Source organism: Bactrocera neohumeralis, chromosome 6 (genome assembly GCF_024586455.1).
Source record: "Bactrocera neohumeralis isolate Rockhampton chromosome 6, APGP_CSIRO_Bneo_wtdbg2-racon-allhic-juicebox.fasta_v2, whole genome shotgun sequence".
Classification (NCBI taxonomy): domain Eukaryota; kingdom Metazoa; phylum Arthropoda; class Insecta; order Diptera; family Tephritidae; genus Bactrocera; species Bactrocera neohumeralis.
Window position 1 is genome coordinate 78,108,385 of NC_065923.1, and position 12,052 is coordinate 78,120,436.

The 12,052-nt window shown below is 33.6% G+C and overlaps 2 protein-coding genes across 7 annotated transcripts; both read right to left on the reverse strand.

Annotated features, from left to right (window-relative positions):
- LOC126761291 (peptide methionine sulfoxide reductase) lies at window positions 1-7,206 on the reverse strand. 6 transcript variants are annotated; one of them, XM_050477340.1, is made up of 4 exons: window positions 7,001-7,206; window positions 1,676-1,857; window positions 724-984; window positions 1-659 (listed from the first exon to the last, which is right to left on the reverse strand). In XM_050477340.1, exons 1-4 carry the CDS (start codon window positions 7,052-7,054, stop codon window positions 425-427), a joined length of 732 nt encoding a protein of 243 aa, XP_050333297.1. In that variant the 5' UTR covers window positions 7,055-7,206; the 3' UTR covers window positions 1-424. The 6 variants fall into 6 exon arrangements, with proteins under 6 accessions (XP_050333297.1, XP_050333296.1, XP_050333294.1 ...); XM_050477339.1 differs by having other exon boundaries at window positions 1,664-1,857; XM_050477337.1 differs by lacking the exon at window positions 7,001-7,206 and adding an exon at window positions 4,812-4,928 and having other exon boundaries at window positions 1,664-1,857.
- Window positions 7,207-8,866: 1,660 nt separating this feature from the next.
- On the reverse strand, window positions 8,867-10,159 carry LOC126761029 (gonadal protein gdl). The gene is made up of 3 exons (XM_050476910.1): window positions 9,851-10,159; window positions 9,494-9,788; window positions 8,867-9,434 (listed from the first exon to the last, which is right to left on the reverse strand). The coding sequence occupies exons 1-3, from the start codon at window positions 10,018-10,020 to the stop codon at window positions 9,291-9,293; spliced, it is 609 nt and encodes a 202-aa protein (XP_050332867.1). The 5' UTR covers window positions 10,021-10,159; the 3' UTR covers window positions 8,867-9,290.
- Window positions 10,160-12,052: the final 1,893 nt, after the last annotated feature.

The following is a 12,052-nucleotide window of genomic DNA, read 5'->3' on the forward strand; positions in this document are numbered from 1 at the left end:
TTTTTTTATAAAAAATAATTTTATTTGTATAATTCCAATACAAAGTTTTCACTTCTTCTTGTTTGTAGTAGCACATACTATTCTACTCTGGAATAGTTCTATCACACTCACTTAAAATTTAAAAATTATATTCTAGAAAAATTCTAAATTCATACTACCTGCATAATAGTGTCATAATAATAATAATACATATGGCAACCAAAAGCTGGTACGCCACTGGTGCAATGCAAGCATACACCGCTAACTACCGCTTAAGCGAAAAGCCAAAGTGACATATTTCACTGAGATGACGCTTCAGCCTTAAACTTTGCATTAACAAAATAAATATGTAAGAGTAAATTTACGCAGAGGTATATTTCTGCTTTTTCATATCAAGCAATGGGCCACAACGGCGCCGATAGTGGCACAACAAGCCGCCAGCCGGTCAACAGTAAAGGCCCATACCCTCATTCTGCTCCACCTGATACAGGCAGTACTCCTTTTGTGAGGGTGTCAAGCCTAGCGTATCGATCTCTTCCTTGAATTGCTTAACGCCACCCACGCCCGCGAGATAACCGTTCAATTTGGTGGCCACGTAGGAGGTACGCAACAGTTTCGCATCGAGATTCAGGGTTTCGGCGAGATCTTTGTGACCCTGCAGACGGTATTTCTGGTGGTAGCTGTGGAGGGTAAAGCAAAAGCGTTAGTTTACAAATAAAATTATTTTAAATGCAGCAAACTTACTCTTCAGCAGGATAGAATTTTCCTTTGGGTAAAATTTCGGTAATAATTTTTTCAGGCACACGTTTCTTTTGCTCCTCTACAATAGATTCCTCAGCGATTTTCTTCTGCTCATCATCGTGATATAAGATCAATGACATATACTGACGCTTGATGGGATTGGTAAGACCGTATTCATGATTGTTCCAGAAGAGATTCAATAGTTGTTTGAACGAGATGGTTTTGGGATCGTAGTCAATCTCCAGTACTTCAGTGTGGTCACCACTGTTGAAGGTTAAAGTTGACATAAATATTTTTGTTAGAAGCGAACGCGGTCGGAAGTGGGAAAATTAAACAAGCGTTAGTGAGGAAGAAGAAGAAGAAGCGACAATAAGGTGTTTGAGGAAGTAAACGATGAATGTGTTGGAATGGTAGCAGTAACGGGGTGGCGGTAGTCAAATAATGGTTTCAATGGTGGACAATGTGAAATTCAAGTAAAAAACGAAAAAATTAAGAAAATAAATGAATAACGAGAAAGTGAGGTTATGTAGGTGTTTAATTGGGAGTAAGAGGTGTAAGCAATTAAATTAAGGAAAATTTGGTTAAATTGTCAAAGCATGAAAATTTTATGAATTTTGATGAGTGTGCGGCAAGGTTTCGCAAAAATACATGAAAATTGTGAGCAGTTGGTTACAAGTGATGTATGCAGTGTGATTAGGCAAAGTTCATATCAATTGCCATGTCAGCAATCACATTTTTATAACGGTAGAATTAAAGTGAGCGATTCGGTGTAGCGTGTCAATCACAGCAGTTAGATAAGCATGAGCGAGTTAATTTACAATGCGTGTATTAATATAAGCGTTTATGTACAACAATAACGATAACAACAGGGCAAAAAGAAAGAGAAAACGAAAAAACACAAAGAAACATGTTAGTGATGTCTAGCTTTGGAACACGCGCTTACAGGCTACGGTACGTTGGTGAGTCCTTGCTGCCGCCCTCATAGCCGACAGTTGTGCGCAAAATGCCTTGGGTGCCGCCAAATAACGATTCAGCGCCCCAGAAGCAGCCCATGCCGAAGGTGGCCGTCTTAAAGGCAATATTCACGCTATGAACGGGTGTCACATTCAGCTCCTTTTGCTCTGCGCGCACAGTGCTCTGCAAAATCATACAAAAAAGGAAAATATTTGCATTTTAATAAAATGTTGCCAAATAATGATTTTTGATATATATTTTTTTTAAGGAGCAGTTAGCTGACTCCTCTTACATGTTGTTGCTATGTGACAAAATCGCATTTAACTTTTTTCTAAACAAGTATGTAGTAAATTGTAGGCGTTTCCGCTTGTAGTCCATAAAATTACGTCTATTTTAGTTATGTTTGTAGTTGTTTGCAATATTCATACAATTGTTATGCTTGGTGCTATGTCATCGGTGCAGGTCGCTACTTGTGGCTTGAAGACGTCATATTGACAGCTGGTTTTATCCGCATGCAACAGTGTGACCTCTGCTAGCAGCAGCGCGAAGCTGAGCATGCTAGCGCGGATTTGTGCTTTACACTGCTGGCTTGAGAAAGTTCTTGGTGCAACCATTTTTTTTTTAATTTTTTTTATTTTTTAAAACACTTTCTATTTTGTGCTCCCTAAATGTATGCTTTTCTACGCACTAACTTCAATTAAACTCTACAACTGTGCCACTAATTTCACTGATACTTCCTACGAAATTTGTGTGTTCTTGCACAAGCGGTGTCAATACAACTAGCTTGTCAGAATCAATGCCGGAGTATTTGTTTTCGACTCTTTCAGCAGTTCGTTGAGTTATCGTGTCGAACGTGTACAAAAGAACGTCCCAACTGATGCGTGTGAGTGCCTGAATGTATTAATTGTGAGTATTGTGGCGCAACTACATTGCTGTTGTTGTTGGCGTATGTGTTTTAGTGACCGGCAATAGTTAGTCGCTGACAACCGGTTTCGTATGAAATTGGAGAAAGTCAAAAAGTCACCGGAGTTTGCAGCAAACTTCAGATAATCTTTCATCAGTCATTCGTATTCGGATAATTATAACTGTATGCCACTATTTTTAGCAATTTATCCATGAAAGAAAGACGCCACAACCAATTCAATGTAATAAATACTAAATGTGTGTATATTTTGCTTCGTGATGAACAGCAAGAATTAATCTATTTCTTTCACAAACATTTATTTATGTATGTATGTGTATAAGAAAATAGATATGAATAGAGTTGCCATTTCGTCGCAATTGCATTTTCAGATATACATATATAGGAGTATTTATGTAGGTAATATATGTTGATACAAATGTGCTTTCTTGATAGGTCAGTTTATATGACAGCTATATGCTATAGTGATACAATCTAACTAATTTCTTCGGAGTCTGAATAATTGCTTTAGATAATAATCCATGTTAAATTTTGAAAAGATATCTCGTCAAATGAGAAAGTCTTTCATAGAATAACTTGATTTGGATCGGTCAGTTTGTATGGCAGCTATATGCTATAGTGAGCCGATCTGAACAATTTCTTCTGATATTACATTATTATCTTAGAAAATAACCTGTGCCAACTTTCGTGAAGATATCTCATGAAATGAGAAAGTCTTCCATATAAAAACTAGATTTGGTTCGGTCACTATATGCTCTAGTGGTCCGATATCGGCGGTTCCGACAAATATGGAGCTTCTTAGGGAAGAAGTAACGTGTGCAAAATTTCAGATCGATACATCGAGGCAAACTTAATATACCATATTCAGGGTGTAAAAATAATAAACTGCATTAATGACTAATTATGATATTAGTTTTATCATTATACAAAAAAATTTACTCGAAACCCAAAATATTGAGAATTTTTTATTATAATAATGGTAACTCTGTTGCTCTCACTTCTCTCATGCAGTTGCACATGCAGTTTCGAGACTAAAATATTCTCTCCACACATTTGCCGGTTATCCCTTCAATGCCATTGAGTGAATGCTCACATACTCAGATATGAAGAAGTGCCGGAAGTAAAAGTTCTAACTACGAGAGCAGAAGGTTTTTAGGCAAACAATTTAAGTTGATATAGTTTTAAATGTATATAATGAATATCTTTACCTATTCGCCATATCATTCGTAAACGGCTACTAAAATTTATATAAATAAGTGAGGTTTGGAAATCACTTTTATAGAAAAATTCATATTGAGGACATTTATGACATTTATTAGAGAAAAAAACATACCTTAAAAGGTAACTAAGAAGCGATTATTTTAATCTCCAAATAAATTTAACAAAAAAACAATTAAATAAAGTTTTATTTTAAAAATACTCACTAAACTTAGTCACTTAAAGGTTAATTTGGCGCTCTCATATATCCAAAATGCACTGCCAAATAAATGCACAGACCGAGAGCATATGCACACGTGATTATTACAACGAGCAGGCGAATGCGCCAATCAAACCTGACCTTGACAAACGCCTGCTAAGGCAGCCGACTTGACCATAACTAAGGCAAAAAAGCGGCAACAAGGCGACATGAAAGTTGTGGTGCGAGTACTACAATGTGGCTACAGCTTATGCGGTTACTAGGCAAAAAGCTTGCAATACCCACGCGCCTAAGGCTACACGCTCTACTGCATTTACATTGCATATACACGGGCAACAACAGCTGATTGACTGCAAGCCGTGTATTTTCACGTTTTTCATTACACAACCGTTAACTAATAATCAATATTGCAATGAATGCGCGAAAATTTGCGCGTCGTAAGTATGGAAGTGAATGAAATTTCGCACTATTTTTTATATTTTTAGCTTACAATCTGTATTACTGGACAATTGCAGCAGAATCTTCTGATAATTGAACGACTACAGCGTATTAACGTCATCTTGCAAGCGAGTGCACAATTTCGAATTTTGTTTTGTTTTTTGTTGTTTTTTTTTTGAATTTAGTAACTAATTTTACACGAAATCATAAATTATTTGTCATTCTTGAAATTTTGTAAATAAAATTTTACAGCTTTTGAAAATCACTGTGTTGAAAATGAAGTGAACTTTGAATGACGCGCTGCCACACACACACGAGAAATATAATTATTTTTGTGATTTTCGGCTGTTTTATACCAACCTTGCGCACTTGCGGCCTGCTTGCGCTCTTGCCACAGCGTCGCCGTTGCATTTGGTATATAATTTTTCGAATATTCGCTAAAATGCACACCGCACTTGGTGAAGGTTGTAGCTCACATAAAGGCGGCATGCCACAACACTGCTGCTTATAACGGCTTTTTGTGGGCGGTTGTGAAAATTCACAAGTAGTTGAGGGCTTAGTTAGGGTATACTCGTTGGCATGGGTATAATTTATATTTTCGATTTTGTTTGTATGTACATATGTATGTACATATTTAAATACGCAATTAACACAAGTGTCGAAGAGCTGTCAGCGCTCATTCAACTCATGCCGTTGTATGGAAAATTTGATTTATGTCAAATTAGCTTAATTTGTTTGCAGTGAAGGTGTAGATGGGTAAATAATGGCATACTTGGACAATTACTTGCGCATTTGCGGCAAATTTGCAAATCTCAGTTGAGTTGATTAATGCCTTAAGCATGGTTTTGAAGGGTTGGAAACCATGACGGCGGTTTTTAAGAAAGAATGAAGTGGTAAATATTAAGTGTGTTGCAATTATTGATTTTACTTGAATCTTAGAGGTTTAAAATTAAAAAAAAATTTTAATATTAAAATTAAAAAGAAAAAAATTATAATATTAAAATTAAAAAGAAAAAAATTATAACAATATTATTATTTTTTAATTTTATTTTAATGATTATAATGTATAATATTTTTTTTATTTTATTGAAAAAATATTTTAAATTAATTTTTGTAGTTTTATAGGCATATTTTACTTGTTATATAGAGAAACTTCTTTCACTTCACTTGTAATATTTTAAAATGTTTAGTATTGCACATACATACATATGTACAAATATGTAAAATAAAAATATATTTTAATTATAACATAATATTATTATACGTATTTATTTTTTAAAAGTCTTTGTATTATTTTTCGATTTTCTAATTTTAAATTTTATTTATATTTTTTCGTTGAATTTTTTTTATTATATTATTATTTATTATATTATATTTAAAATTTTTTTACATTTTTTTTCGTATTTGATTTTTTATATTTTTTAATTATATTATAATTATTGTAATATTTTAAAAATTTATGGTATTGTACATACAAATGTATGTATATTTAAATATCATATAATTTAATTATAAGATAATATTATAATATTTTTTTGGTTAAACAGTTTTTTTTATTAAATTACTAAAAAGCAGTCTAAACAAGTACGTACTTGAATTCATAATTTTAAACTGCAAGCAACCAAATTAAAATATAATAATTAAGTATTCAGAAAAGGTTCAATATTTTGATGCTTGCGTTGGCGCTTGAAATAAATTCACGATTACCAGAAATGATGTTTAAATAAAATTTGCATACAACAAAAGCAATGTGTTTTTTTTTGTACTTTGAGGAATGTAGGAATATTTTTTTTGAATGTAAGTAATATTTTTTGTGTATTCACATACATAATTATTATTTATTATAATTTTTGTTAATTTTTTTTAAAATTAATTTTTACATAATTATTATTTATTTTCATTTTAGTTATTTATTTCATTTTTTTAATTTAATTACTATTTTTTAATTTTATTTAATAATTATTTTTAATTCATTCACTCATTGTGTCTTCATGAAATTTAGTTATTGTTTTTTATACTTAAACAGATTCAAAATATATTGAAATTTCCCAAAAAAAAATTATTTAAAATTTTTCACTTTTTTAGATTTTTAATTCAAGAAAAATTTTCTTTACTATTTTTAAAGCATTTTAATCGAAAAAATGTAATTTTATTAACATATTTTTCACTTTTTTATATTTTCAACACAAGAAAAATATTCTTTACTGTTTTTAAAGCCTTTTTTTCGAAACAAGAAAGTGTAGCTTACAATTTTCACTGAAAGAAATACACTTTAGATCCTTGTATGAGCTTTAAATTTACTAAAAAAAATATTTTAAAACTCTAACACAACAATATCCTCGCATTTTGTCACAAAAAAAAAACAATATTTATTAAAAAAATAAATTATTCAAAATTTCGGCATTATTAGCATAAAAAACATGCTTAGCGTCGCACAACCAAATAACTGGTTTAATGAAAAAAAAAAACACACGCAAGAAAAAATTGTCACATAGCAAAAAGATATAAAGCGTAGACACATTTTTAAACAGCACTCCGCAATAACTTACCACATCCTTGAGGTCGGGCAAAGTGTAGTCAGCGTTTAAGATTTCCAAAGACATTTTAAATTAATTTATTTTGTGTAAAAGACTGTTTCTAATTAAGATACTTGATTTTGAACTAGAAATTTTGCGTATTTTGCTCGTAAGGTTTCTAAGCGCGCAGTGCTTGACTGACTTGACTCCACTCTAGTTCAACAACTATTGAAAAGCATATTTGTCCGTCGCTTTATTTATATGATCACTCGGCGTTATGTTGCTGTGACACTTTGTTTGCTGCTGATACTTTTTCAAATTAAATATCATAAAACAACAACAAACTTGGCCAAAGAGTATTGCTTTAATTCTTGAGAATGTGCTGTGAGACATTTTTCCGATTGAGCAGTGATATGAGTACTACGGAAGCGCAGCTGGTTTCACTGCCAGTGAGAAATTTCACTAGCTACATATATGCATATATGTATGTATGTATGTGCGTAGACGTTAGTGATCAATCGCACTCTTAAAGAAATACTTGTTTAAACAGTGTGAGTGAGAAATATTTATCACTTGGCAGCTCAACTTTATTGCTTTTGAAACGTTTTTGATTGCCGAATTTTGAAGACTACCAGAGAGGTTCTAACAACCGATCAACTGTTCCCACGACAGTTGGGTCTAAGTAACCGGGACAGATCCACGTCTATCCGACCAAGGACTGTCAACTAGGCAGAATTCTGCCGCTACAACAGCAATAATCCGGATATCCGGTCAAGGATTATCGACACAGCAGGATGCTTCAATATTATTTGAGAGTACTTTAGGAGTCGTTTAAACATGGAGAAACAGAATTGAAACGGCAGGAATTTTAAACTCATAGTGCGATATGGAACACAATTAATAATTATCTCAGAGCCGGAATGCAATGTTATAAACATAGTTCCGTTCAGAACGGAAGTCCCGCTATTTTATACGAAGTGAAGAAAGTTTTTCGCATAACATGTGAACTAAATCAAAAATACTAAGTGAGAAGACGATCCCAGTAGCATTGAACTTTTCAAAAGCTTTTAGCATAATCAACATCACAACGCTACCAGAAGACATTCATCAGGGTTGAAGTGATAGGCTATGAACTACAATAGTTGTCTCCCTATTTCCGTTTCCACAGTACAGACCAGATATTAAAATTTGTGTCGATGAGTCTTATGATAGTAAACAATATCCATTATTACCATTACCATTACCAAAGTCCAGAGCCGTAACCATATCCTGTAGTCGCTCTCCGGTAGCAACTGTGAAAAGGACAAAGAAATGTTTTTGGCAACATACAAAGAAATCACTCGGCCGGTCATACACTAGATCGCACTCATATGGTCCTGTCAGAGAACCCTACTCCAAACTATCCCAAGATGTCTCCTGGAAGATATCTCCACAACGAGCTCTTCTCCCAGCAAAAATCTTCCTGCTTCCCAGGAACATCAACAGATGATCCCTATAGTAGATAGTATAAAACTTCGAGACCAGTGAATGTCGACTTTGGATCCAAAACCTCACCCATTGCATAACACGATTTGGAGTTCCTCCCCTGCGAAACCAAAGTGAAACTCGTAAAACTTCTTTCTGGAAACTGCACCAGGCTTAACTCCAACCTATTCAGAATTGACTACGAGATACCGAACTTTTGAATTTTCGTTTGAGATTTATATCCTACTATTTAGGGTAAGAATTTCTAAGCTGAGTATTGCTAGACACACTCGTATTTAATATGTTGAAGATTTGCTTTTTTTTTTAATTATTTCTAGGCTAATATTCTTTATGCAAAGTCTGTATTTTCTGCATTTATTCCTTTGTTTCTTAATATGAACTTTATGATAGAGAAGTCAATAAAACAAATCAAAATAAAGTGCAATCTGATTCTATTTTAGCAGACATAATTGTTATTATTTCAAAGGTTAAACATTTGTGGGGAAATTTTTATTAATGAACAATAAACTGCACATATTAAATTACTTTATCTTTTCATAAATTTTTGTTTGGTTTGGTTTTGTTTTTAATGTTAATAATTTTGGATATCAGCTGTACTTTGTTCTATTTACTTTTTTGGTATAAGGTGTGAGTGGTTTATTTATATACCCGACAAATAACATGAACTAGCAACTACTAGTCAAATCATCAGCTAGCTATCTTATTAATTTCCAGATTTTTTTAATTTTATACAATAGCAACAATTAACAAAAGGTAGCTGTTAGTACTTTACGAAATAAAATAAATATTAATTCACTAATTTGCTGAAGTAACGTGAAAGCCACGTTTACTCCTCCTGTTATTTATTTGGCTCAAATTTGATCCTGCTCAAGCGAATAATGAAATCCAGTAGAAACATTTGAATTTTGATTTCTTTTGCATTATCGGTGACATAAAAGCCAGCCACGCCAGCTTTATGTAAAGTGCTCTGCTGATCACGCACCTACAAAAATATAAGCGCATGTAAAACTTGTGTCATTTCACTATATAATTACACACTACCTTCTGATCTAGCAATGCAACCAATTTCATATCGGTCTCACGCATTTTTTTGCTATGTTTCACTTGCATAAGCTGTTCTATGTGACTTAATTCCTCCGGATCGGTAATTTTACTACGCCACTCTTGCATTTCCAGCTCAAAATCTGTCTCAACTTGTTTGCGTAGCGTTAGCAAATGCTTCTCTGTCACATTTTGTATTTCCATCAGTCCTTTGACAATTTCAAAGATTGTATCATTCAGCAATGAGTTGGCTAGCTCGGTAAGCAGCTCATATGATATACGTATTTGGTAATTTCTACGGAGTAATATTGGATTAACAGTCACTTAAGTTGCAGTTATCTTGTATCTTGCACTTACTCTGGCAGCTGTGCATGCATTTGCTTTAGCTGATCCACCAGAAAGTATAGTTTACGCTGCAGCAACTCCGGCGTAAGTTCTGTGAAGTCTGGAACTTCAGCGCTGCTGCTGGCAACATTATTACAAGCCGCCAGAGCGCTGGCGCTCGTCGAGGGGAGCTCCGTCTCCATATTATAGTAAATTATGGAAGTTTGTGTAACTTGTATGAGTTTTAGTTGCAAATTTCTTTTTTTAGCATAAATTTAATTAACCGGTGATAATTTTGTGATATTGTTTACACACTTCTTCTTTTGCAGCGTAGAAAAGACAGATCACAATAGAACAGTCGTGTTAAACACAATTCACAATGCAGTGTACAGTGTGAGAGAGAGAAGTTTCATGTGAGAAAATGTAACACAGCAATAACAGTAAAAAATTTTATAAAATAAAATTTGTAAAGTTAAAAAAAATATTAAGTTTTTTAGATTGTTTTTTAATTCGCACTGAATTTAAATTTTATTATTAATTTTTATTCAACATTGCATTATTGGTCGCGATCTGCTACGTATCCATATTAAAATTTTAAACTCTTTCGTGCTTTCACATGAGTAGGCAAGGCATAAGGCTGCACTCTACTCTGGAAATGTTTCCTTTTCTTTAGCAACTCCGTAGGCAGGGATTGGGTACCACGTGGTGTTGTCACTTTTGCGGGATTGTCCGGCCTTTGCTCGGACTGCTGTTTATAGCCACAACTCTTGTTCTGTTCATTTGAGGATGCCGTGTTTTTACTTATTTTCAGACACATAAAATAGTTTGTTAACTGTTTTGTTTGCGCACTACGTTCCATGGCACTCATAAAAAATTAGTTTAAGTTATGAAAAATTATATAAATATATTATTAAAAAAAAAAAAATATTTTATATATAGTAAATGTACAATAACAGCACCAACACATACACTTGCAGTTGAACTGAACTTAAATGTAGATACATACAAGTATACCTCACGTTGTAGTTGTTGGCTGACTATTACACACACTGACATACTTTCCAGTGTCTTATATAGGATTTTTTTTAATTTTTATGATTTTCGGCCTTGACCTTGAACTAGTTTCAGTTTCACAGAACACCATTATACAATAAATTCTTAAAATATTTTTTGTCCTAATTTATTATGCAATAACTAAAAAATTTATAATATTTAGCGTAATTTCAACCCGCTCGCCCTAATTCTATATATTTTCTACAGAAAACACCGAATATTATATATTCTTCGTTGTGCCAGTTAACAAATTCTAAATAAATGAGGTCGAAAATAGTTTTCAAGGTCAAACCTTTTTAAAGACAACTGCGTTCGAACAATAACTGCTACAGACGAGTACTACTGGCGCCGAAATTTAGGCTAGGGTTAATTTAATCCTTGTTTTCAGCTCAAACTGTCAAAAGCGTACCGCGAATCGAACCGTAGTCTTTTGTATTGAATGCCGTGTATTCAGTTTGAAGGTAGTTTAGAAACCTCCAGAACTACCTGAGCCGAAAAAAGCTTTGTAATATAAAAAACGCACTCTCCTCAATTTAACTCACACTTAATTTTTACTCAGACGCGGCTTAAACAAATACAAAAGACAGACGGATTCCTTGGCAACTCTGGTCAGGTATAGAATCGCAAAAAAATATTCTAGAAGCAAGGCCACAATGCACAAAGGGATCGAAAATTACAAAAAATCGTTGACTATAGAATGCGACAAGATCAGGCCGCTCACGGGTAACCACTGCTCGCGAAGAGACTAAAATATTAAGAGAGGCGAATGAAGACTCAATTTATTCAGCAGTGCCTTCAAATCAATGTTGCTGAGCGAACAATTCAGCGGATAATCCGAGTAGGCGGTTATTCCAACCACTACAAGATGAGAAAGCCTTTCATCAGGAAAAAGAACTTGAAGGTGCGAATGGAATTTGCCAAAAAGTATTATCAAAGGCAGCCAATTTTTGAAATAAGTATTTTGGATTGATGAGAGTAAAATCGTAAGACTCTTGGGAAAACATACTACAATCGCTACTTCAACCAAATCAATAAATATCATTTCTCTATAGATACACTTTTTGGTCTTAACGTTCATAGGGTACACATAGTTTTGTCGGATACTATATACATATATTTCACTTTTCAAAACTAGTGTTAGACCATTTTATGGCGGAGGAAATATAGTTTATCCGCGCAGTA